The sequence below is a fragment of the Gracilinanus agilis genome, chromosome 2, assembly GCF_016433145.1.
Source record: "Gracilinanus agilis isolate LMUSP501 chromosome 2, AgileGrace, whole genome shotgun sequence".
NCBI classification, from domain to species: Eukaryota; Metazoa; Chordata; class Mammalia; order Didelphimorphia; family Didelphidae; genus Gracilinanus; species Gracilinanus agilis.
Window position 1 is genome coordinate 700504431 of NC_058131.1, and position 26623 is coordinate 700531053.

Genomic DNA, 26623 nt, shown 5'->3' on the forward strand with positions numbered 1-26623 from the left:
TGCTCACAATGATTTCCCCTGAATATAGTCTTATCAAAAGTTAAAAAAAGAAAAGTCAAAACTAATTGTCTAGTGCGTGAAAAGCTGTTCCAGTAGATAAATGTAGAAGCAACTGTGGCATGTTTGTGATTTTCTAAAATGTTTCTGAAGTATTTTTTTTAAAAAGTGACATTGAAAATTAATGATGCTTTGTTCGAGGCATTAGATTTAGTACTTACTGTGTCATGAATAATTATATAGGTATGGCACTTTTAAGAAATTACTGACATAAAGTTTCTTTTACAGCTTTGTGTTGAATTTTTTTTTTCATCTCCCCTGACACAGGGACACATCCTACTTCCATTCAGAAGGGAGTTTTAAAAATCATTGAACCTGGAAGATCAAAAGAAATACAAGCATGTTGTGCTGGGGAAATGCATCCTTTGGACAGCTAGGATTGGGTGGAATTGATGAAGAAATTGTACTAGAGCCCAGGAAAAGTGACTTTTTCATAAACAAAAAGGTCCAAGATGTAGGATGTGGACTCAGACATACAGTATTTGTCCTGGATGATGGAACAGTATATACTTGTGGCTGTAATGATCTAGGACAATTGGGTCATGAAAAGTCCAGGAAGAAGCCAGGTAAGTTAACCTGTTAATTTTAATTTGGCTATTCTATTCAGGGTAAATTTTAACAGTCAGCAATTATTGCTTAATTTTTGAAGTGTAGCATAATTTTTCTATTCTCACACTTGCATCCTTGGTGAAAGATTTTAAAATTTGCTTCCCAAATTATATTTTAAAATTAAGATTTGCATTTGTAACCAAGAATAAATAGATTTAAGACTAGGTGGAAAATGGAAGTTGAATTGGAGGTGTCAGTCTGTGAGTGTATAAGGATCTGAGATCTGTCTATCTTTACTGTTAATATTGATACAAAGGAAGTTTTCGTTTTATAGCAGAATTTTAATGATATGTAAACTGGAGGAAAACAGTTTCCTGGGTAAATATCACTTTTAGAATACCACAAACTACTACTAGTTACTGCCACTTAACCATATTTAGGTTCTCTACTGAATAGCCAACAATACTTTGTGCTAATCTTTTCACTTTAATATTAAAATGTTTCACATTTAATTATATGCTTGAAATATACACATGCATCTTGGCTGTTTTTCTTAGCATCTCAAATATACTTTTATTTTGTCTGAATTTGAAATGTGAATTTTAATCATAATTTCTGATTTTCAATTGAGGCTGTATAATATGAAATACCACAATGTGGCAAAGTGTAAATGGCTTTTAGATTAATGAGAATCTGGACAAATTTGGTCTTAGTTTATATTTTTATTTTCTTGATAAATATATTTTATAGTAAGATATCACTATATTCAACAAGATTGTCCTTCCTCTCTTTTTCACACTACTACTTTCCATGAATTAACTATAGAAACAAAATGGCTATTGTAACATGGAAAGAATGTTTATTCTTCATGTAATTTCAAGTAATTCTTAAATAGTTGTACAAATTTGTAATTCGTCTTCACTTTCTAATTTTAATAACTTAGTAATGACATTACTCTTTCCCTTGGCAGTCATTTTAATTAACTGACCCCATTATTTAAGCAATTTATATTATTTAGTCTATTTTTGAGGGCTAATGATAGCATGGGATGCTATGGCCTTAAATTAAATTTATCTTTTATTGCATCTTTATCACCTTACCATCTTCCCCTTATATAGAGAATTTTAAAAAAACTTTTTGATGGCCATTTTACTCTTATTTTTCTGACTTATTTTGTAAGGGTTTTTTCCCCCATATTTGTAAAGAAGTTCATCCAGTACTTTAACAGCTACAGGATTTAATTTGATTTAATTACTCCCTGTACTTTAACATTTTAGGAGTGTTCTTTAAATTATATCATCAAGGGGACTTTACTGACATAAAATAAAGAGATGTTTCCATTCATTGATCTGCCCTTGCCTTTGCTTTAGACAGAGACAAGATTTTTTCCCCCTCTACTTTGCCCTAACTAGTGCTGTGGTACATTTTTATAATAAAAGCAAGCATCTGTTTCTGTTGTTTCTTGGGAGTTGTACACCAAACAGAAGACAGATAGGGAGACTAGAATTGCCAACATATTCATTGGGACTTTATGAAGATTTATTTTGGAAGATAAAATTTTCTAAAATAAAAAATAAAAACATTTTAATCGGTATTAATTTATAAGTATTTATAACTTAGAGTAACTGATGACCTTGGGAGTGGGGGTTCTGAGACCTTGAGAACCCATAAGGAACTTTATCTTCATGTTGACATTGTGATGAAAGCATTGTGACATCAATATCACATTAAGAAGTGTCGTTTTATAGTATTGAAGGTAGAGGAGTTTCTTTCCCTATTCTGATGGTTTAACATTGTACCCCACCAATGCACCAGAGAAAGTTGTTAACTTCCCATATGTACTCTTGACAATGGAAGACTCAGAAGTAAAAACAACCAGTTAATTGCAGGCTAAGATTGGTTCTAAGACATAGATGTGTACAACAGCAGACTTGGGAATTTGAATTAAGGGAAGTATTATGGGATCGAATTAGGGTAAACTCTTTGAAAGCAATACAAGGTTTTGAGTTTAATCCAACAAAGGATCATATAAGAAACCACTGATTAAATTGCTTTGAAAAGATTTATAATTTCATCTTTCATCATTGTTGGTATTCCCTTTACTGATACAGATTTCAGTTCCACTAGTGGATTTACATGGAGGATCTTAAAAATAGCTAGAAAATAAAAATGAAAGAGGAGGGACTAGTTAAGTTTTTAGAAAGTGATAAGAGAGAGATACTTATGAAGTGTTTTACCATACAGAGGCCAAGCTCAATGGGAGCAGGGTCACAAGCATCATTAATCCTACAGAACTAGGAGAAAATAGAGTAGAATATGTTATCTGGGAGAAGAATGGTTGCTATGATGACTTCTTCAGTTTCTCCTTTGCCATATTGTCCTCTCCCTCCATTTCTTGATGTAACATGCTTGGGTGGAAAATGCAGGATATTCGAGGCTGTTTTTAAGCAAGCATGTAGTGGCCAGTCCATTCAGTTAGTACATCAGTGCGTTCACATGGGGCAGACATTGTTATTCAACAGTGAATTAGTTCTAGAATTTTCTAGGTAGTTCAGCTGGCTGATTGTATTTGGGAAGTTACATGGTGCTTTTTAACAATTTGGAGCTGTTCTCTGGTGAAAGAAGCCTATCTTTTTTAACACAAAATGTTCTTGTAACAGTACTATTATATGGTTGTTAATATTGAAACATCATAATCTTAGAGGAGTCCCATGTTGTGGGTAACACAGAAGGCATTAGAGGCTGCAGCATATTTCTAGTGATAAACTATATCAATGACTCATTGATAAAGGGGTACTCCTTCCATTTGTGCAGAGGATGTCTCTACTATACGTTGTCACCCTAGTTAATGTTTCTCCAAGCTTTGCCATAAAACTTCTCTAGGGATCCTCCCATCATGTTGGAGGCCTTTTCATTACACCTCTTGACATCAAGTGTATACCATCGGAGCACACAGGCTGACTATCAGTTTTCTCTTCCTCATGTTATTTGATCTGTTTACTTCCTTTTCCAAACATATTTCTCTGCTTAAGTATTTTATGCTACATTAGTTCTTTGTTGGTAAATTGTACATGTAGTAGGTGGGTGGTATAGGGTATAAAGTTAGGAGGACCTGAGTTCAAATATGAGCTCAGATACTTACCAGGTCTGTGAGCTTGAGCAAGTTACTTAACCCTGTTTTCCTTAGTTTCCTCATCTGTAAAATGAGCTGGAGAAGGAAAAAGCTAAACCATAAACCACTCTAGGTTTTTTTCCAAGAAAACTGAAAAGGTTAATGAATAGACAGACATGACAAAAATGATTGAACAATAGCAAATAATCACTACACATTATTCTCTGTGCATCTCCCTGTTGCCTTTTGAGTGACTTAAAACTTTAATTCTTCTGAGATTGGACTCATATTCATATAGTATCACCAAAAGAATTTTGAAATTAAAAGATAGGCCTTTGTTTTAGGGAGAAGATTGGAGTTGTTGAAAGCCTGCTACAGTTTTCTCACCTAATTCATTAACAATCCTTGGTGTCTGTTCAAGGTATATCCTTTGGAACAGATCTATAGATTTCCTACACAACTTAATATTGTTTAGACAGTAAACAAACTTTTGGATGATTAAAAATTTCATTTAAGAGATTCTGTAGTATTTCAGAGCTAAATTCAATTAGCACAGTGACTTTTGCAAGTAGGAGTATCTGAACAACTTTCCTGATTATAGGGAATCCCTCTTATAGAAGGTTAGGTGCTTTGTTGGACAACCTTTGTAACAGTAGCTTTTGTTTCCTTTTATACTTTGATGATAATCAGAGGGTCATGGAACAAAATTCTCTGTTTTTATAGCTTTGAAGGACGAGGACTCTTCTATGATTTTAACATCTTTATGGAGTCTCCTTTTTGGAAGAAGTCACATTTTGCCTTATAGCTAATTAACATTTATATAACACTAAACGTTTTCAGAGCACTTTATAAATATTATCACATTTAATTCTCATAGCAACCCTAAGAAGTATGTTGTCATCATCCTCATTTTATGGGTGAAGAAACTGAGACAAACAACAATTAAGTAACTTGACCTTAGAGTTATATAACTAGTAATTGTCAGTTTGTACTTAATTAGTCTTCCTGACTCCATGTCTACTGCATCACCTTGCTGCCTAATCAGATGCTTTTTTGTAGTCAAAAAACAATAAGCACAGCAGGATGTTTTGTTCTCTTCATTTTTCTTTAGTTTGTGGCTTTAAGGAGCTCAACAATTTAAAGGAATTATATGATTGGAAAAGGAAGTAGGCTGGTTATGTAGTAACAATGAAAAATTAACAACCAGAATGTCCCACTGATACCCAAGAATTGTAAAAAGATGTGACAGCATGCTCTTCCCCTTATTTGATGACTTCTTTGTGAAAAGTCTGGAATACCTTTGGGCAGGAATTATATAGTAAAGTACAAAGAAATGCTATGTTTGACATTTATTTTACATTACATGCATATATTACAATTATTTTAGAAATAATTTGAGTTAATTTCTTGTCATCTCCTTTTTCAACCTTGGCACTGATGGATGAAGATTAGAGAAACTCAAGTTTTTTTTTTTTTTTTTAATTTTAAACCCTTAACTTCCGTGTATTGGCTCCTAGGTGGAAAAGTGGTAAGGGTGGGCAATGGGGGTCAAGTGACTTGCCCAGGGTCACACAGCTGGGAAGTGTCTGAGGCCAGATTTGAACCTAGGACCTCCCATCTCTAGGCCTGGTTCTCAATCCACTGAGCTACCCAGCTGCCCTGGTTCCCTTGATTTTTTAAGCAAACAGTACAAGTTCTAAGTTCCTAAATCATATGTTTGCATTTGACATCTTAGAAGGACCATAAATCCTTCTCTGTGTTGTTTTCTGTTATTATTTATTTTTTGATTAGCTCTAGAACAGCACATTTCCATTTTATCTTTCTGTGTTTAAGTACAAAAGAATCTTAATCTACTTTTCTAGTTCCTATTTTACTTTTTCAGTTCCAATTGTAAAAGGCAAATTGACTTTCTCACACCATGTCCTTTTATATTTGTGATTTTTTTGTTTTTATTCTTCATCTATTCAAGAATCATTGCTTGAGAGCTGATAACAAACCTAGTAGAAGTGCATCCCTCTTATTAACCTCTAAGAGTTTCATGCTTGACTCATTTTACATCACAACTAACTACATATTTTCTTAAAGCTTGTAGTTTTAGATTTTTTTTTTTACGTGGCAGTTTATATTTTGTGATGGTGGAAACTATAATGTATATCATGTGATCATACCTTTTGAATATGTCATTATACAGAACTTGAATCTGTTGAAATACTCATAGATGGTAGGGAGAATATTGATTTATTTAGGTGAAAAATATATCTCTCTAGTATCATAGAATAGTTTTTCATCTTCAGCATTTTAATTTTTTGTTCAGTTGAATTTACATAAAAAACAAAAGTGCCCAAATTTTATAATTTTGCTTGAAGTTAACCCATTTCTGTGTCTACATTAGAAGGGAAAGTATTTTTTTCTCTTATGATGAATGGTCCTTAAAATAGTGTAGGGCCTTATGAAATAAGTACTTGAGTAAAAATGCAAATTTTCATTTTGCTTGAACTGGCATTGTTTTGGTATTATATACCATAGAACTTTTATTTTCAGAGTGCCTAATAGGTGACGCCTTGATTAGTATTGATATGAAGATATGAAGACCAAATCTGTTCTGAACTTAATGCTCAGCTGTACAGTTAATATCTGAAGATGTTTCTATTAATGCCACTTAATGTGATTTTTCTTTTCCATGCATCTCCTAAAAACCTGGTGTCTGATTTCAGGTTATTCTCAGTTATCTTTTGCCTTGCTGTTTGTTAATAAAATACTGATGATTTTTGAATGAAGAAATTTCAGTCATTCAGAATTTTACAAATAATTGTAACTACTACTGGAATATCTTCAGGGAAAAATCAGCATTAGTTAAAGAGTGCTCTAATTTCCCATCATTTCCCATCTTTTTCATATGGACAAAATGAAACAGGATGGTAAAAATTAAGAGATCAAGTTCTTGTTATCTAGATAGTCCCATTGTATTTTATATATGTATTTTCACTGCACTTCCCCAGGAAGAGAGGAATACAGGAAATATTGAAGGCTTTAAAAAAAGAAATAAGTGAAAAAAAAATTAGGTTATTTAGAGCAAAGAGACTCATATCAGAAATTCTGTACCTTGAGAGAGTAGTAAATAAGAACCAGCATATCCAGCATAGAAAAAAAATCTTCATAATGGAAACAAATGGAGAAAGATGTCTATTAGAGAGTTATATAATGATACTTTACTTTGTATAGGACCCTACATCTGAAGAATTACAGGAGCATTACCAATTAATTCATGGTTCCTTACAAAATGCTTGTGACACAAGTAGCAAGAATTTTCCTTATCTTAGGGGATATATTTATGGAGAAATGGAGGCACAAATTGGTAAGTAGTCTATCATATATTAGTGTCTTGTAGTGAAGAACAAGAGATGAAGCCTAAGACTTTGAGCCTGCCAGTCTCTTACTTTGATCACTAAATTATATGCTTGTTTAGAACTTAAGTTCATATCTTCTGGTTGAGACAGATCAAATGCTATCGCAGACATTCTGCCATCTTCCTGGTTATTAATACAATTGTTATTCTGAGTTTATATAATTCTATGAGGTTTAATTTGTGATAGCAGGTTAGCCTTTTGAAAACCCTGGGAAATATGAGAATCCATTATGGGATCTAGGACTGGAAGGAACCTCAGAGATCAGGTCCAACCTCCCCATTTTACAGATGAAGATATGAAGGCCCAGAGGGTAAAGTAACTTGTACAAGATGGTGTCAGATGAGTTTGAAACCAGCTTCCATAGCCCTCAATATTTGTTCCCTTCTTCTATGAACTTTCCCCCCCTCTGTAATATCCTCTCTCCTTCTCAATGCTGATTTCATGCAAGAAACAGACTATTTGTTGCTCCAGGGTTAGTGTTGATGACTCTTGGAATTTGAGGAAAGTTATGTGGTGCCAGAATGGGCTGCACACCTGGAGGCAGTGGTGGTGATGTACTGTTCCTCCTTTTGGTTCTGAGTAGTTTTCCCATTTGCAACATTTAAACTATTCTAGCTAAGGAGCAATAAACAAAGGATCTGAGAGGGCTCCTGATTCATGTTGACTTTACTACCAAGGATCATGTTATTCTTTTTTTCTGTGTCCATGTATTTTCAATCCATTTGAAAGAGTGAAAGGTAACATTCCTAAAAAAATAGGAAGCATTTTAAGGCAATTTGGACAGTCAGAAATAGTTCCTGTTGCAAATAATAGCTCACATTGGTTTCTGTTGAAAGGAAATGACTTGTTTCAGTTTCTGTCTTTTCCCAAACATAGAACCTTAGAACTTTCTCCTTGCTTCTGGCACTGTAACTAATAAAAATAAAGCAGTGTAATATTTATAAAGATAAAATTTAAGTGATACTTTCCAAATACTTTTTTGTTAATGGTGTCTAATTTGATATGATAATCTCCCCTCCCCCTCCCTTTGGAATATTACTTTGAAGAAGTAATATAAATGAAGAGGGAAGGGCAAACAGTGAGTTCCAGAGGCACAGTAGATATTAAATGCTCATAGGAGATAGGTATTTCAAGCACCTCTCTCTTGAATCCATATCAGATTCTTGAACCACATACTAAAGAAAAACTATAGTTTCTCCCATTATGCAGTTTACAGTTTAATAGAAGAAATAATAATATAGAGTCAACAGAAACATATACATTAGTATAATTATAAAAGTACATAGGAAAATACAAGTTATGTTAATGAGGGAAACTTCCCGCATAAAATTTATTGTGGCTTTTTTAAGTCCAAAATTAAGTCTTTTAAAAGTTATACTTCAAAAAAAGTGATGAAAGCAACCTGATTTTATATTGAATTTGATGGTATCTTGCAGGTTAAAAACAAAAACCTGTGTGGTATACAGTCATGAAGAAGGTATAAAATTATGTTCAATGGTGGAAAATTCTGGAAGTCACTTTAATTATTTGAACTATTATTTTACTTTTCATATAATTGCTCTTTTTTTCTTCCATTCCTGACCTGGTAAAATTTTGTTATGGGACCCTGTACTTTACTTCTCTTTGGACTAAAAAAAAGAACATGATTTATTCCAAATTTATTAGGTGGTATTTTGCATATATTGGAGCTTTTGAATATCCTAAATTATCTAACAAATCATTTCATCATTTCTTCTGTCGTACATGGCTAGGTCAACTTTTTGTTTTGGTTTTGTTAGGTATCATTACTATCTGCATTTGGATTCATTTTTTAATTTTATCAGAGCTATCAAGAAAACAGTATGAAGTAATTTCATGTGGTTTTTACATATACAGAGTTTGAATGCTTGGCCATTCAGCTCAAGAAAGGACCTCTGTGTCCAGTACCTTATCTTGCTGGGTGATCTTCAGAAACTTCCTAAGACATTTCAAATGGAAGCGATTCAGTTTTCTGGCATGGCACTAGTAGACTGTCTGGGTTTCATAGACATACAACAAGGCCAGCACAAGGGCTCTGTAGACTTTCAGTTTGGTAGGCAGCCTAACACCTCTTCTCTCCCACACTTTCCTTCAGAGCCTCCCAAACACTGAGCTAGCTCTGGCAATGTGTGCATTAACCTCATCATCTATGTGTACATCTTTGGAAAGCCTACTTCCAAGGTAAGTGAACTTATCCACAGCATTCAAAATTTCTCCATTTGCTATAACTGATGCTTCCACATATGGGTAGTACCATGCTGGCTGATGGAGAATCTCTGTTTTCTTAGTGTTGATTGTCAGGCCAAAATTAGCATAAGAGACAGAGAATTGACCCATGTTCTTTTGTATCTCAGTCTCAGAGGCTACATTGATTGCACAATCATTTGCGAATAAAAAGTTGTGCACCAACTCTCCCTTCGCTCAGTCTTGGCTTGTGCTTATAGCCTTTTCAAGTTAAATAATTTACCTTTAGTGTAGTAGCTGACCTAGTGCTCTTTTTGGCCTTGTTGAAAATGTCCAACAACATCATGCTAAAAAGCATGGAAACAAGCATATAGTATTGCTTCACTGGTGACTGGGAAAGTGTGAGAGCTTTATTCAGAACCTAAGCAAATATGCTGGTGTGGAACTGATATATAATATTGATGAATTTCGGGCAACCAAATTTTGCTATAATCTTCCACAAGCCCTCATGATTGATAGTATCAAAGACCTTGGTCAGATTAATGTACACTATACAAACCTCTATTCTGCTCTTGGCATTTCTTTTGGGGTTGTTGGGCAACAAATACCATATTGACTGTTTCTTTGCCTTTCTGAAGACACACTGGCTCTCCATTAGCTAATGTCTTTCAGGTGAAGGATCAGCCTATTAAAGATTGGCAAGAATCTTGCCAGCAATGATTAAGCAACTCTACTGTGATTGTCACATTAGATCCTATTTCCTTTGTAGAAATGGAGAATGGAGGCATCTTTGGTCTCCATGGGGATAACCTCTTGCAGTATAACCTGGAAGATTTTAGTTAGCTTTTGTATGAGCAGTGAACTCCTTGCCTTATATCTACTGGAGTAGAATTGGCACCAGATGCTTTGCCCTATGAGGAGACTCAAAAACTCTCCTTTGTTTGGAAGTTTGGCTAGAGAGAGATTGACTTGAGGCATGTGATCACTGGCTTCAGCATTGGTTGATGACAGTCTGTTGAGGACACTGGTCTAAACACCAGCTCCATGATCAGATGAGGTGTGGCTCTTTCATTGTTGTGTAGTTGAGATTCAATGTAGGTCTTTGGCCTATATATAGCCTTTAGGGCTGTCAGTTACTTTCAGTATAAAACTGAATTTCATCAGCCTTCTTTCTGAGCTAAGAATCTTGCTTTCCTTGCACTTTACTTTTGATGGAGTTAAATGCTGCCTTTTTAGACACATGAATGAACTTACCTTGCTGTTAATCAGATGCTTGAGAGTTTTCTGGCCCAAATCTCTGAAAGCTGCCCACCCTTTTTCTGCTCCACTGTTGTGAACTGTCTTGGCTCTCCTATTCTTTCAAGTTAGTCACAAACTGTTCAGACATTGACATATGCTTGCCCTGGGGCAACTGCTTTTGTTGAATGTGAATGTTTAGGATGTCTTGTGATCACAGATCACAGATCACAGGCCCTCTGGGCCACAGGTCCCCTTTGTCTGACTCTACTCACAATGCCAAAGTTACTGCAGGGATGTACAGCCATGTTTTACTGTCACAAAAGACACAAATCCTTAGTAGTAAAGCTGTTTCTGAATCCATTCCTTCCAAGGACTCCCTGCCAAGTCCGAGATAGTCTGTGCCTTCTCTGGCATTAAAGTCAACCTAAAGTTACAAATGTGGCCTCTTTTGGCACAATGATGATGAGGTTCTCCAAGTCTTCATAAAGTTTTCCTTTGACCTCATCAGGGTTCATCATGGCAGGAGCATACGCACTAAAGATGGTGGTAGGCACTTCATTCCAAGTGGCAGTCAAATTGTTACTCCTTTTGTGAGACATAAAAGCTTGCTGACCAGAATAGATTTGACTATGAAACCTGTACTATCTTCATGGTGCTCCTCATCAGGGCAGCCACTCCAGAAAAACATGTATCCAACACTGATTTTAGGGCCAGAATTTGGATGCAATACCTGCTGAGTTCTTTTGCAATAAGGGCTGTTTGTCTTTTCTGTCTATTGGATTTTGTGTTGTCCATAAGCATGTGTACATTACATGTACTAGTGGCAAATAGAATCATTTTTGCAAGTTTTGGTACTTTTTTTTGTTTTGACCCCAGGTAGGATCCCTTCCTGCTACTGTAAGGAGGCTAGGTTTAGGTTAGGTGAAGCAGATAGTTTTTAGGGCAGTTTTTCTAGCCTCTTCCTCATGCCAGGAGGTATGACCAGTGTGGTACTTAAAAAAGGTTGCAGACACTCAGGGGGCTGCCAAATTCCCTTTGCTTCTTCAGTCCAAAGAGAAGGTGACCATATATGCCTTGGGCCACCTATGTGCAGAGTTGTAACCATAGCTCTTATCTATCTGCACTTGCTTTTTCTTCACTTGTCAATTGCCACTAGGCTCTGAGGTAGGAGTAGAATAATAAAATAATGAAATCATAAATTGGATTTAAGTGAGGCAGATTTCCTCAAATTTCATTGGCCTCACTCTCCCAGAGTCATCAGAGTCATTTAAAAATTAATATAAGGGGGCAGCTGGGTGGCTCAGTGGATTGAGAGCCAGACCTAGAGATGGGAAGTCTTAGGTTCAAATCTGGCCTCAGACACTTCCTAGCTGTGTGACCCTGGGCAAGTCACTTAATCCCCATTGCCTAGCCCTTACCATTTTTCTGCCTTGGAGCCAATACATAGTATTGACACCAAGATGGAAGGTAAAGGTTTAAAAAAAATGTTTTTTTTTTTAAAATAAAAATGAATATAAGTAGGATTGAAAAGCTTTTGAATTGGTTAGAAGACAATTTAAAAAATTAAAATATTTTCAATTTGCTAACTATTTCCTGAGTTATATTAAATTTTTTTAAACATTTATTTTTAAAAAATTTGAGTTCCAAATTCTAACTCTTCTGCCCTTCTCCTACCTATTGAGAAAGCAAACGATGTATGAGTTATACATATAAAGTCATATAAAACATTTTACCATAGGGGCAGGTAGGTGGCTCAGTGGATAGAGTGCCAGTCCTGGAGATTGGAGGTCTTGAGTTCAGATGTGGCCCAAGATACTTCCAAGTTGTGACCCCAGGCAAAGCCACTTGACCCCAGTTGCCTAGTTAGCCCTTATTGCTCTTCTGCCTTGGAACTGATTCTTTGTATCAGTTCTAAAGCAGAAGGCCATGTTGCTAAAAAAAAAAATACACAAAAAAGCAAGAAAATGAAAAAAGTATCCTTCAGTTTGTCTCAGAGTTCACTAAATCTCCTTCTCTGGAAGTGAAAAGTATTTTTCATCAAGAGTCCTCTGGAATTGACCATTGTATTGATCAGAGTAGCTAAGTCTTTCACTGGTGGTCATCCTTACAATACTGTTGTTATTGTGTACAGTGTTCTCCTGGTTATGTGCAAGTTATCACGTGTTTCTGAAACCCTCTTGTTATTTCTTATAGCACAATAGTATTCCATCACAATCATGTACCTTAACTTGTTCTGCCATTCTCCAGTTGATGGGCATCCCCTCAGTTTTCAGTTCTTTGCCACCACAATAAGAGCTGCTATAAATATTTTTGTACACATAGGCCCTTTAACCTTTTCTTTAATCCTAGAAGACTATGTTTTGAATTCTAGCACTGGCACTATCTTGAGGTCATGGGTAAGTGTTAACCTCTCTGAACCTCTTTCCCTCAACTATAAAGTAGGTGTAATATTATTGCTCTTCTCATAGTGTTTTTGGGAGGAAATCACTTTGTAAACCATTAAATGCTATATAAAAGTTATTACAGTTAGTTATAAAAAAATAAGTGACTTCTACTATTGCAATTCTTCCTATCAGTTAAGAAGCAATTTTCTGATGATTTCATGCTTCAACTGTTTTCCTAGAAGATTTTAACTTCCTCTATCCTTTTCCCTTATTAGAAAACTTGTATAAATTAAATCACCAACAAAATGGTTTGGAACCATATATGAAAAGAAATTTGAGAATTTTGTCCTACAAGGGTTGCTAGAAGATATTGATAATGCATGCTTTCAGAAGGGAAGTCTTGGTGGGAGGTGTGATAACAGCTGTTAAGAATTTGAAGGGTGTCCTGGGAAGGAGAGACTTAACTTGTTTTTCTTAGTAGGGTGTCCTGGGAAGGAGAGACTTAACTTGTTTTTCTTAGTTCTGCTTTACAGAACTAGGACTGGTGGGTTGAAGTTAACAATAAGGCAGATTTCTACAGGTAAAGTTAGGGAAATCCATAATTCCATCCCAAGATGGAATGGGCTATCTATTGGAGGAAAGAGTTTTTTAACACTGAAGTTCTTCCAGCAGAGTCTAATGGGTAGGTTCAATTAGATGACTTCTGGAGTTCTTTCTAATGCTGAGGTTCTGATTTTATTGAGTTTATTGTATTTAAATAGTTACTTGACAATTTCTATTGTGCAGAGGGAATTTCATCCCCTCTCCACTCCTGGATTGCTGACCTGGTCCATCCCATTATCTACATGATAAAAGGGTTTGGGTGGAACCCACCTAGGTCTTTTTTGGGCTCAGAACTTCCTGGAGCATCTTGCCAGGCTGAGCTACACTTGGTCAGGTAGAATTAGAGTAAGGGAATTTAAATCTATGCTTATCTATCTTTTCTATTTCAAGTGATTATTAATAAACTTCATAGAAAATAAGAACATGGTAGATATTAATTTTTAAATATAACATTATATAGAAAGGACAATTGTTTTATTTACTATGACTTGTTAAACAGCATAATGTAGTAGAAAATGAGTCCACCTTGGAATCTGGCCCATTCCTTAGGGTAAATTGTTTGCTCTCTTAACATTCCACACTTGATCTTAGCCAAAAAGGCAGAGAAGTAAACTCTTAACATTCCAGATAACTCAAAGACTTGTTATAGTTGTTGATTTTCATTTGTATAGGGAGTTTCCATAATGGGAATTTTATACATCTGTGACTGATTCCCAAAGTGGACGCCACCACCCCCTGGTCTGTGCTGCAGTGATCCAGTGGGGCGGTGATGGCCACAGGTGCTTTTGGGATTTCGAATGTTTTAACTTTTTTTGTATTACATTCTATTCTGAGTTTAATAAATAGTTTCAGAATTTCAAAGTTCAATGTTTATAATTTATACCTTTCTTATCTTTACTATTAATTGCTATTAAAATAAAAAAAAATTAATTTCCAGGGGGTGCTAAGTAATATTTTTTTCTGGAAAGGGGTGGTAGGCCAAAAAAGTTTGGAAACCACTGTTCTATGACATCACAAATCATAAATGTGTAAGCATAGAACTATACTTCTAGCTCCTCCACTAAAAGACAACCAAAAAAATTTTTTTAAACCCTTACCTTCCATCTTAGAATCAATTCTGTGTATTGGTTCTAAGGCAGAAGAGCAGTAAGGACTAGGCAATGGGGGTTAATTGCCCAGGGTCACACAGTTAGGAAGTGTCTGAAGCCAGATTTGAACACAGGACCTCCTGTCTCTAGGACTGGCTCTCAATTCACTGAGCTACCCAGCTGCCCCCAAGACAAGCAAATCTTGATGATTAGATATTGTGTAGCATCTTTTAAGTTTTAAAAAATTCAGCAGAATTTGTTATATCTAACTTCAACAAAATATGGGGTTAACGGATTTTTGACTAAATAATATTGAATTGGATATTATGTTGCTAGTTTCTTTGAGATTCTGGGTTTATAACCACATTGTGTAGGATGACCATATAATGTGGGTTGTACATTTTGTGTGTATTTTAAAAGTAAAAATACTATATATTTAAAAATAAAAGGGCTAAGTGGACTATGAACGAATTCTCAGGAATTAATTTATGTAAAATTCTTATGGAATTGAACAGTTATTGATTAATCAGAATATTGAAACAGAGCCTCATTCAGAGCCCCAAATAGCATTATTGTTAATCATCATCATCACTGGAAGCCTCTTTGGTGCCTTCATTAAAGTTTTGTTAAGCACTTGCCTTGCAAAATGCTGCACCAGTTTGTACAAAAGCTAATTAATCTGTCTACCCTTTAAAAACTTAGAAACTGAACTGAGATCAATCACTTGGCTGATGTTGTGCTTTCCAACAGTCCCAGGAGGAAGGTAAAGTTTTGCTATCTTCATGCCATAAATGAGGAAACAGAAGTTCATTGAAGTGACTTGTCCATGACGACACAGAAAGTTTAGAAACTGGGATTTCAGTAGACATACCAACACTGTTCAGGTTTTTAGCATTAAAAAAAAAAATTCAGTGCATAGAACATGTCAGTTACTTAGATTTTTTTGAGCTAAGAATTTTTTGCTGGGAACATACGTAATTGATAGTAGTACTTTCTGGCAGACAGACTCCCAAGTTATCCAAGAAAGGGGTATGTTCTAGTTCATTTTTAGAAATACTTTAAAATTTGGAATATATATTTCTATAGAAATAATGCTGTAACTAAATCCTGAGTTCACAATCCAAACCATGAAGGTTAGTATTTCAATTCTAGGAAGAATAAGATACAAATATTTATGTATCTTAATACCATGCAAGAGGGCAATCTCAAGGAAGTTCAATTTATGGCCACTGCCTAGAAAGGGATTATATAGTATGAGGGAGATAAACTTCATGAAATAATTGGTCATGAAAACAAAATATCCTTGTGCTGAAATTATGTAGTAGATCTTTTAAGTCCTCTAGCACTAGATAACATAAATGAAAACTATTTTTAATGAATGTTTAGGACATTGGACTGAATCTGTATTGAATTCTGATCATAAAAAGTATTCATTGTGAATAAAAAATAAATAATTATTTAGCATTTGTTTCTTCTTAAAAATTAAATATATACCATCTTCAGAATAACTTTTTTTTTTTTTTTTAAACCCTTGTACTTCGGTGTACTGTCTCATAGGTGGAAGATTGGCAAGGGTGGGCAATGGGGGTCAAGTGACCTGCCCAGGGTCACACAGCTGGGAAGTGGCTGAGGCCAGGTTTGAACCCAGGACTTCCTGTCTCTAGGCCTGACTCACTCCACTGAGCTACCCAGCTGCCCAGAATAACTTTTAAAATCTAGTAATATGAACTTTGGATTCTGGACCATTAGAAATTTCCTATACTAGACCACAATTACAACCACAGGATTAAAATTTTTTAAAGCAGATTTTTCTTTAGACTTCAGAACCTTAAGATAAAAGATCTTATTTACTCTTTGCTTTTTTCTTGATACATTAATCTTTTGTTGTATATGATGAACTATGAATCAGAAACTCTTCAAGTTTTAAATACCTTTTTCCATCAGTGACTAATTGAGTTGTCTCAGATATATGATTTTTCTTTCTGTGCCGTCTAAAATTAGGAATAGCATGCTTCATTTTGTGATACTGTTGTAAGCTTAATCTGATACTTTTACAAGCCTTTGAAGCCAACGGATAAAAGGATAAAAATATTATAATTTGTGTTGCTTCCCAAACATTTTTTATAGTTTTGAGCAGGACAACAATTTTTATAAGCTGTTCTTTGGCCATATTATTAGAGGTTAGGAGCATCATTTTTGTATACAAAAGACAGCATTATTAGTGTTGGTGGTGTTTTTTTTTCCTTTTACAAGCCTCTCAGAATATATGACTGTTGTGCAGCACTGTAATGCTCTGGGAAGAGCACTGGGTTTAGTATAAGGGACCCTGAGTTGGAAGTCCTAGATCTCTGGCCCAGTTCTAGGCATTCCTCTCAGAAGGTAGCTTAGTGATTCATCTTCATGAATTCAAATGAGGCCTCAGACACCACTTAGCTGTGCAACCCTGGGCAAGTCACTTCACCTTCTTTGCCTCAGTTTCCTCAAATATAAAATTAGCTGGAAAAGGAAATGGCAAACCACTCCAGTATCTTTGCCAGGAAAACCCTTATGGATCCTGTGGTCCTGGGGAAACTTGAACAGTTGGACCAGGCTGAACAACCAATCTTCATTAAAATGATGTAGATGTGGAGGATTACCTGGGGCATTATCCAAAATAAAAAGTAGAATTTTGAAAGGAGTTCCATTATCATTACAAAACTTAGCTATTCTGGAATGAAGCAGTGTAAAGACCATTGGTTATCCATGCCTTACTGTTAGTGAAATAATGAATATATAGTGTTACCTTGCTGACTCCTTTCTGTGCCCAGAGATTTTCTGAGAGATACATAAGCACAGGTTTTAATTTGCAAATCTTAAATGCATTTCCTCCAAGCAGAAGAGTAACTTATTTTCTGAAGCTTTATGCCCCAGCAAGGTTTTTTCATTCACTCATGTAGTTTCCACATGTCATTAATTGTTAAAAACAGACCAATTTCATCTGCATTGAAGATTTGCTCCAGCAGGTAGGGACCTTCATCTATTATTTTTTACAGTAACTTTGGGAACTTGTTTGGTGCTTCAATATCTGTACCAGGAATATTTCCTGACATTTGTACATTATGAAATCCGCATGATTTAATTTTTAAATCTGCAACCCCTAACCATTGCTTGTTCTAAATACTTGTGTTCCTTCAGGGTAGTTTACATTTAAATCTTCAAAGAGGCTGCAATCTTTGGCTTCAAGTGTTATCAAACTTAAAGGAATATTTTGAGGCTAGTCTTCTATCCACATAGTTAATAGTTTCTCCATATCTAGAATTGCACTTTTTCTTTCTTTTGACTATGTCAACCTTGAAAAACCCAGAACCACTAAAGTAGTTAGAAAGAACAAGTCTTTAATCAAGACAAAACAGTGCTCTGATAGGCCACTACACAGAGTCTAGTGCTAGAATACTATACAGAGACAAAGCTCTGGGACTTTGGGAACAATGTTCCTGGTGGTGGGGGTGGGGGAAGGACCTTGAAAGGAGATTTTCTAATGAGCTGAAGAATTTGGAGTCTTCTATACCTTCTGGGGAATAAAGGACCAGAAGGTTCAATTGATAGGCTTTTTTACCATGGACACTCGGGTAGGATGATTCTAGCTAAGGACTATGATACAGTGGATAAACTTCTCAGACAGAGGAGTATTTAACATTTGATTATATGTACTAATTCTGTCTGAGCTGAGATCTTTGGGTGCTTTAAGGTTTATTGTTCAATCTAAAACAAGGTCAGTCTGGGACTTCCCATAAGGCAAGTTCCCTAGGGAAAAAGGCAAACTTGGGGGTTCCATAAAACAAAGTTGATAGCAGATAAAGGTGACTTAATGCAAGCACCACCTTTTGTGTATTCAGGGCAGCATCCTTCACTGATCAACACCAGAAGGCTAAAAGTTCAGGGGCTATCAATATCAATTTTTGTCCTTCATATTTTCTAATTATTTTCATTTTAATTTCTAAATCTATTGACTTAAACTTATGAGATTGTTTGCTTTTCCTCTTAAGAGCACCCTCACTGCCAACCCTGTCAAAAATAGGAGGATTGCTATTTAACAGGACTTAAAAGATATTTTTCAACTTCCCACCACTATTATTTACTCTGCCTGCATCATATAGGTCATCTGCTTTATGTATATTTTCATAAAATTTTTTGGAATTCAGATTTCTTTCAGAATTTCCTAAAGTCGAATTTGTGTAATGAGAATTTTTGGAAAGTGCTCTGTATTGTTCATCTTTCTGTTTTCCAATTCAGTTCAGATTTTAATAAAGACCTACCCTGTACCAAGTCTTTTCCCTAGGCTAAGGGGATACAAAAATAGGGGAACAAGAAGGTGGCTTCAGCAATAGGTAGATTGCACTTGTCTTCTAAACTTAGCCCTGGAAATTCCTTTGTCCCAACTGTCCAGTGAGGAGGCTTTCCACTGAAGTGTCAAGCTCCAGAACTGACAGGCTGGTTCACTGTTGAATTAACAAGTCCTGATGGGGAGCCAAAGGGAGTCAACATGTCTAGGGATACCTACAGAATGACTATGGTCATTCATTCCTTGCTTCTGATCCACCAGGGAGCTAGGAGAAGATGAAAGGAGAGCCTTCAAAAACGCACATCTCTCCTAGATGAGTAGAAAGAGAAAAGGAGGAATTTTGGCATCCTTCTATACCTAAAAGGACAGGTGGGAGTGGAGGCAAAATTAAGGCAGGGAGGGGCAGCTGGGTAGCTCAGTGGAGTGAGAGTCAGTCCTAGAGACAGGAGGTCCTAGGTTCAAACCCGGCCTCTGCCACTTCCCAGCTGTGTGACCCTGGGCAAGTCACTTGACCCCCATTGCCCACCCTTACCACTCTTCCACCTATGAGACAATACACCGAAGTTAAGGGTTTAAAAAAAAAAATTAAGGCAGGGCAAGCAGGCCTTTTACCAGGGAACTTGACCTTGGAAGGGAGGTGACCCTGAGGTGAAGTCAGGGTTTAGTAATACAATAGGGGATTAAAATCTTAAGGGAAGAAAGTTACCTTTCTCTGCATTAGAGTTTCAGTAGATAGGAACAGATAAGAGTAACCAGAGTAACTTTAAAGTGGAACACCAAGGGAGAGTTCATTGAGAATAGAAGGCTAGTTATTATTCCTATTATTATATTACAGGTAAGATTCAGTTCTATCATCATAGTCTCATCGTTACTCGGAGCTGACCTGGGAAACTTAAAATTTGTGCTAGAAAATTGCTGATTCTGACAGCTTATATAAACCAAGAGTGTGGGCTAAATCTACATATCCAGCCATTATCTTTCTCTTGAGCTCCTGTATTGCCAACTGCCTATTGACATCTTTCCCTGAATTCCATCTCTGCTTTTCAAAAACAATTCATTATACCTGGTGGAATGTTTTCCCTCTATTTAAACTGCCACTTGGAGTACCTAGCTCCTTTCAAGGCTTCTGCTGAAACCCCTTCCAACTCTCTCTCCACCCTTACCAACTTTGTAATTTGTATATACTTAGGTATTACTTATTTTTCCTCATTATATCTAATAATAATCTAAGCTACTCAAAGTCAGAATTTTATTTTCATCTTCCAGTCTCCAGTTGTTGATAGATCATTTGCCTACTGATAGAGAACTAACTTAGCTAAGTTTGGAGAGAACCCAAATATTTTTTTCTATATTTAAAAATGTATATTTTTTATTGTTATTCAAAACACTTCCATGTTGGCCATTGTTATAAGAGCACTCATATATAACTAAAACCCCAAAATAAAACCATAAATACACTGATGTGAAACATAACTCCCAACAATTCTTTCTCTGGAGGTGGATTGCATTGTCATAAGTTTTTCAGGATTGTCCCAGATTATTGCATTGCTGAGAGTAGTCAAGTTTTCACAAATAATCCTCCAATATTGCTATTATTGGGTACAGTGATCTCCCAATTCTGTTTATTTCTCTTTGCATCAATTCCTGCAGATCTTTCCAGCTTTTTCTGAAATCATCTTATCATTTCTTATAACACAATAGTATTCCATTGCCAATAATGTACCACAGTTTGTCCATTCCCCAGTAGATGGACATCCCCTCAATTTCCAATTCTTTGCCACTTCAAAAAGAGCAGCTATAAATATTTTTTATCATCACTTTGGGATACAGGCCCAATAGTGGTATTACCTGATGAAAGGGTATGCTGCACAATTTTATAGCCCTTTGGGCATAGTTTCTATTTGTCCTCCAGAATGGATCAGTTTCACAACTCCACAAACAATGCATTAGTGCCCCAATTTTGCCACACCCCCTCCAACATTTGCCATTTTCCGGCCAATCTGATAGGTGTAAGGTGGTACCCTCAGTGTTTTTTAAATTTGCAGTTCTCTAATTAAGAAGCACCAGGTTATTCTGAGTGATTTATCTCTGTTTTATAGCTACAGCAACTCTTCAAGAACAGCTCCTGAGTTATAAAGAGAACCTCCTTTGCATCAGTTGAGGGAGTGCTGTAATTGGGATGACAAGAAGGGGAACTCATTATATATTACTTTGAAATGGAATAAGGAGTGACAATTGTTTGCTCTTCACTTTATCAACCTGAAAAAAACTCAGAAGCATCAAAGCAGTTAGTAGAGAACACATCTTTAATTAGGACAAGGGAGACAATGTTCTTATGGCCACCTCACAGAATCATACTGATACAACACTACACAGAGCCACCCAGCTCTCTGACTCTGGGGAAAAAAAACACCACCATGAATGGGAATTTCCATCCAACTAAAGAACTTGGTGTTCTATTTATACCTTGAGGAATATAACCAAAGAGAAACAACTAACTAGTTACATAGGGGCTTGGGAAAGAGGTTGTAATCTGAGGCTAGGGGACCTGGGAGCTGCCTAAATACAATATTATAAATTAAGAAAACAAAAAGGGTACATAAAATTTGACTACCTCGACCACCTCTGTCAGGGTGCTTATGGGTGTGCCTGATGGCCTATTATTCAGTCTGGGACCTAGGGTCAGTCTGGGAATCTTTTGAAGGCAAGTTCCCTTGGGACAAAGTTAAACTTGGGGTTTGGTAAAACAAGGTTGTCAGCTTCTATGACTTCTTTGCTCTTTTTGCCATTTTTTCCTAGTAGATTTTGTTGGAATAACTAAAATATTTTAAGCATTCCAGAAAGTGAATACTTTTAAAGCAATTTATAACTAGTTCACTTTATGAATTTGGTTTTTGATCATTGAAAAAAAAGTGGAACTTTTTGTAATGTTGTTCAGTTGTTTTTCAGTAGTGTCTGACTTTTCGTGACCCTATTTGGGGTTTTCTTGGCAAAGATACTGGAGCTGTAAGATTTAAAATTAGGTTTGACTAAATATGAGAGTTATAAAAGTAAGATTGTGGTTGCCATTAACCCTTAAGTCAGAAAAACTGTTAGCAGCTTTTATTTACAACTCGGTAGAGATATGTAATATAGGAAAGAGGTAGAAAAAAATCACGTAGCCACAAATACCCTAATTCTAGACCACAAAAGCAGATCTGAAAGTGAGTCTCACCAAAACCCAAAGTCCTAATTAGGAAGCTGAAAACCCTCCAAGAACCTTCAGCACCCACAAAGCTAAGATCACTGAGACTCTCACCAGAGGCTCATGTTGAAGAGAGTGCCCCACCGAAGCACCAACCAAGAGAGGTTCTCCTCCTTGAAGAACCAAGGAAGCAAAGAGTGAATCTTGCCCTTCCTCCTCGCCTTTTATACCCCTTTTTCCACATCACTTCCTGTCTCTCCCGCTCTTCTTAGGAACCAAAGCCTCTCAGTTTGCCTAGCATTGCCCAGAGGGCATTGAATGTAGGGTCCATCTCCCCTCCTCTGAGGATGTGAACTCTGATCAAAAGGATAAGAGTTCCTGACTTAAGTTAAAAGGGTGGAGCACTCCAAGTACTTGATTAAGTTAAGATTAAAAAAAAAATCCCTTTTACCATGTGGTTTGCTATTTCTTTATCTAGCTCATTTTACAGGAGAGGAAACTAAGGCAAACAGGGTTAAGTAACTTGCTCTAGGTCACACAGTTAGTAAATGTGAGGCCAAATTTGAACTCCTCCAGTAGATGGGTCTTTCTGACTCTAGGTCTGGCACTCTAGCTCCCCCTTTGTAATACTACTTTGGTCATTTACTCTTGTGTAGGCAAAGTTGCAAGTGTTCTGAGCCCTCTGCAATGTTATCTTTTTTTTTTTTTTTTTTAGATACTTATTTAGTTTCTTAAATTCTATAGCAGTCACTGGAAAGTCAGGGTTTTTCACTTAGCTCATGTTGAATAACTTAGTTTATATGGTAAGCTTGTAATGATCTGGAAAGCTTGGAAAAATAAAAGAGGTTTTTGGATGAGAGGATTCTCCTTATGTAATACATCCATATAATATAAAAAGTATAATAATAAATGCCATTATACATAAATTAAATATATTATAAATTATCTCTTTAAAATGTAACAATAATAAAAAGAGGTGGGCCTATCCCTGGTATGACTCTGAGAGACTTCCACGGAGTTAGGCATGTCCCCTGGATAGATTTTAAGTAAGAACCAGAATAAGAAGGGTCTTCATCACATGGATGAAGTCATGTACTCATTAGGTTTTTGCTGTTTAAGCTATTATCAATAATAATAATAATAATAATAATAATAACAGTGTTATCATTTGGGAGAAGAAATTTCCTTTTGCTGCCAACATTTTTTAAAAGAGATTTTGGTAGAAATCCTATGTGAAATCTATTTTTCATTTTTAGCAAATGGTAATTGAATGTTGATTTGAATCACTTAATTGAATTAGTTGAATTCAACTAGTTGAATGTTTTCTTGGTGTCTCAAAATCTTCATGAATAATATTAACCAAATAATTTAAATAAAGCATTTACATAATGCTTTTAAATTTTACAAAGCACTTAAAATTATCTCAATTGCTCCTCACAGAGACCCTGTGAGATAGGGTGCTATTATCCTCATTTTATGAATGAAGAAATTTGTAATTGAGGGGGTTAAGTGATTTGCAGACAGCTAGGATATTTCTGGGGCAAGATATGAACTCTCAACTCTTCCTGACTCCAATCCAGCCCTCTGCCTACTCCTCTGTACTACGTTTAATGGGATGACTAGACCTCAGGACAAAAGCACTTTGTAACTTTATAACTCTTCAAAATCTTTAGAAACGTGAGTATTAGTCATTATTTAGCAGATATTATTAATACTTAGAAAAGTTTGCCCCTACACTAAATGTTTTCAGCCCTCTGGACTCTTTTCATTGGTACATCTTTAATGCCATTGAAAAATCCTGTCAATTTGGTTAGTTGTTTGCCCTTGTTTGTACCACACTGTCAGACTCTTGCCCACTTGTTATTGGCTCTTCTCTTTCCTCTCTGTGGGTTGATTTCATGGACAATGTATGTTCACCTGCTCGCTGTCTCTATTCCTTATTTTTTGCAGTTCCTTTTCTGCTGTAGTGCAGAGGCCTGGATTTTGCAGTCATTACTAGCCAGTGAGAGCACATTTGTAGGTTAGTAAGTTGACCAATCACATTGCATCTTGCCATTTTGTGCATATTTTTTATTGCATTCCAGGTTTGTGGCTATTTCTGAGTATTGGTTTATCACAGTGTGATAACTGGGTAAGCCAAGATGTTATAAAGTTAATCTTTTAGACAGTTGTCATATTAGACTGTTAAATGAATGAGTGGGAAAAAAAGTATCCAGCATTTACAGTGTGCCAAGCTAAGTGCTAAGGATACAGATTCAAAAGTAAGACTTGTCCCTGCCCTATAGAAGCTTACATTCTAATAGGGGAAGACATGTAAGGGAGTGGTGTCAAGGAATCCATATTTTGGTTTGGAAAGTTATTAGAGTGGTATGGTGTCAAGGGAGTAGGTATACCTTTCCCATTAGCCACAACATTGTCTTTAATTATGGTTCTAGAACTGGAACACAAGAGTGAGAGGAGAGGGATGGAGGCTAGGGGAATAGGATAGCAGAGGGGATCAAAGTGAAACATGGCTGTTATCCTAGATGAGGCGGAGGGACACACCACACTTACCCACCATTTGGGGTTGGGCAAGACATTGAGGGTCTAGGCTGGAGTTTTAGAGTGGAAAGTGTTCAGTCCCAGGGCATGGTCTTTGATTCAGAGATTGTGTCTGAAGAGACTGACCCCTTGAAGAAAGGATCCCTGGTTCTTCCAGTTATTAGCTATGTGAGCCTGAGTAATTCTATTCATCTCTGAGCCTCTATGTTCTGGTTACTAAAACATATTCTTCTCCCTACCCTATGGAGATATTGTGAGGAAGATGTTTGTCCAGCCTGAAACTACTATTTTAAGAACCCAAGACCTCTAGTTGTAAGCTTCATTCTTGAAGTAGCTCTTAGCTAATGTGTTAATTATTTTACTTTGAGAATATAGAGTACTGCCTTTTTTATGCATTTGCTGGGATAGTTAGTCTTTTCCTTTGAGAGGGAAAATATTTAGTGTGTATTGCCATAGTTTGGTATTTTAAAACTTGATGAGTCTAACCAAACATTAACTACATTTTTACTTTTGGAGATTTCAGTAAATCAAGAACAGAAGAGGGAGAGAAGAAACAATTAGAATTGATTATGAGCCTGGGCCATCCTTTTATCTCTATTTTGTGTTCTGCCCAGTAAAACAAATTTTAAAATGAACACATAGCAATCATAGAAGCCTTGGTTTTCCTCAGTGATTTTTCCTATTGTTCATGGCAGTTTGAGTATATTTTAATTCCCTTGAATTTTTTTTTTTTTTAACTCTTACCTTCCACCTTGGAACCAGTTGGTTCCAAGGCAGAAGAGTGGTAAGGGCTAGGCAATGGGGGTTAATTGGCTTGCCCAGGGTCACACAACTGGGAAGTATCTGAGACCAGATTTGAACCTAGGACCTCCCATCTCTAGGCCTGGCTCTCAATCCACTGAGGCACCTAGCTGCCCCCAATGCTCTAGAATTCTGATTGAGGATATGTCTTCATCTAGGCAGCCAGATACTCTGTTTGTAGGCATATGATTTTGTGCTGTTAAATTCAACTAAGTAGGATATAAAACTGGGAAAATAGGTCGATAATGTGAGAATTCTTAAAGAACATTTTGAAGATATATATCAATTTTAGATTTTTGTGTGCTTGATAGACCATCTCTGGTATGTTATTAACTATTTCCTTATTTAATATGTGGAATTTAAAATATTTTCTGTTCTTAAAATGTCAGGGTATAAGCATAGATCTATGGATTAAAAGCATTCCCTTTTGTTTTCCTAGTTTTATTTGTAACTCATATGTAAGGATATACAGATTGGCAGAAGGATCTAGATTCTGGTTAGTGGGACTATGGTATTTTCGGTGATGCTTTTATTAACAAAGATTAATCAGGCTACATGATATAAATAAACATATGTGTTTATTGAAAAATTTTTATGATATTATTCAGGAATTTTTCAGCGGGGTCTGACTCTTTATGACTCCTTTTGGAGTTTTCATGGCAAAGATACTGAAGTAGTCTGCCATTTCCTTCTGTCGTCTATTTTACAGACCCAGAAATTTGAGGCAAACAGGGTTTAGTGACTTGCCTGGGGGGGTCTCATCCTTTGTTCTCTGGGAGAAAACAATTCTTAAAATGTATGCCTTTCATGAAATCAGTTAATTTGTAAGTTGAATGTCTTCAATTTTAAGAAGTATATTCTGATTCACATTTAAGCTCTGCCTTCTGGATACTGATGCTTCCTTTATCTATGATAAAGGCAGTACAAAATGTGTGCTAGCATTTTCATTTGACTATTACTTAATTTAAAACTTGCAAGTTTACAGCCAGATTACCAGTCTTGAGTAAACATTAAAAAAAAAAATCAAAGTTGATTCTTAAGTGAATCAAGTTTTCCTCAGTGTTTATAGAATGATGGTGGGATAATTTGATTGATTTGAATAAAAATATTTGTTCTGCAAATGGTCACTTGACTT

At 36.0% G+C, this 26623-nt stretch overlaps 1 protein-coding gene across 5 annotated transcripts in view; it reads left to right on the forward strand.

Annotated features, from left to right (window-relative positions):
• Nucleotides 1–347: 347 nt before the first annotated feature.
• HERC4 (HECT and RLD domain containing E3 ubiquitin protein ligase 4) overlaps nucleotides 348–26623 on the forward strand; it is a 96097-nt gene continuing 69821 nt past the window's right edge. For all 5 annotated transcript variants that reach the window (XM_044659202.1, XM_044659203.1, XM_044659205.1 and 2 more), the window contains exon 1: nucleotides 348–623. In XM_044659202.1, the coding sequence (XP_044515137.1) occupies nucleotides 398–623 (226 nt within the window). In that variant the 5' untranslated portion in view covers nucleotides 348–397. The remainder of the gene's footprint in view (nucleotides 624–26623) is intronic.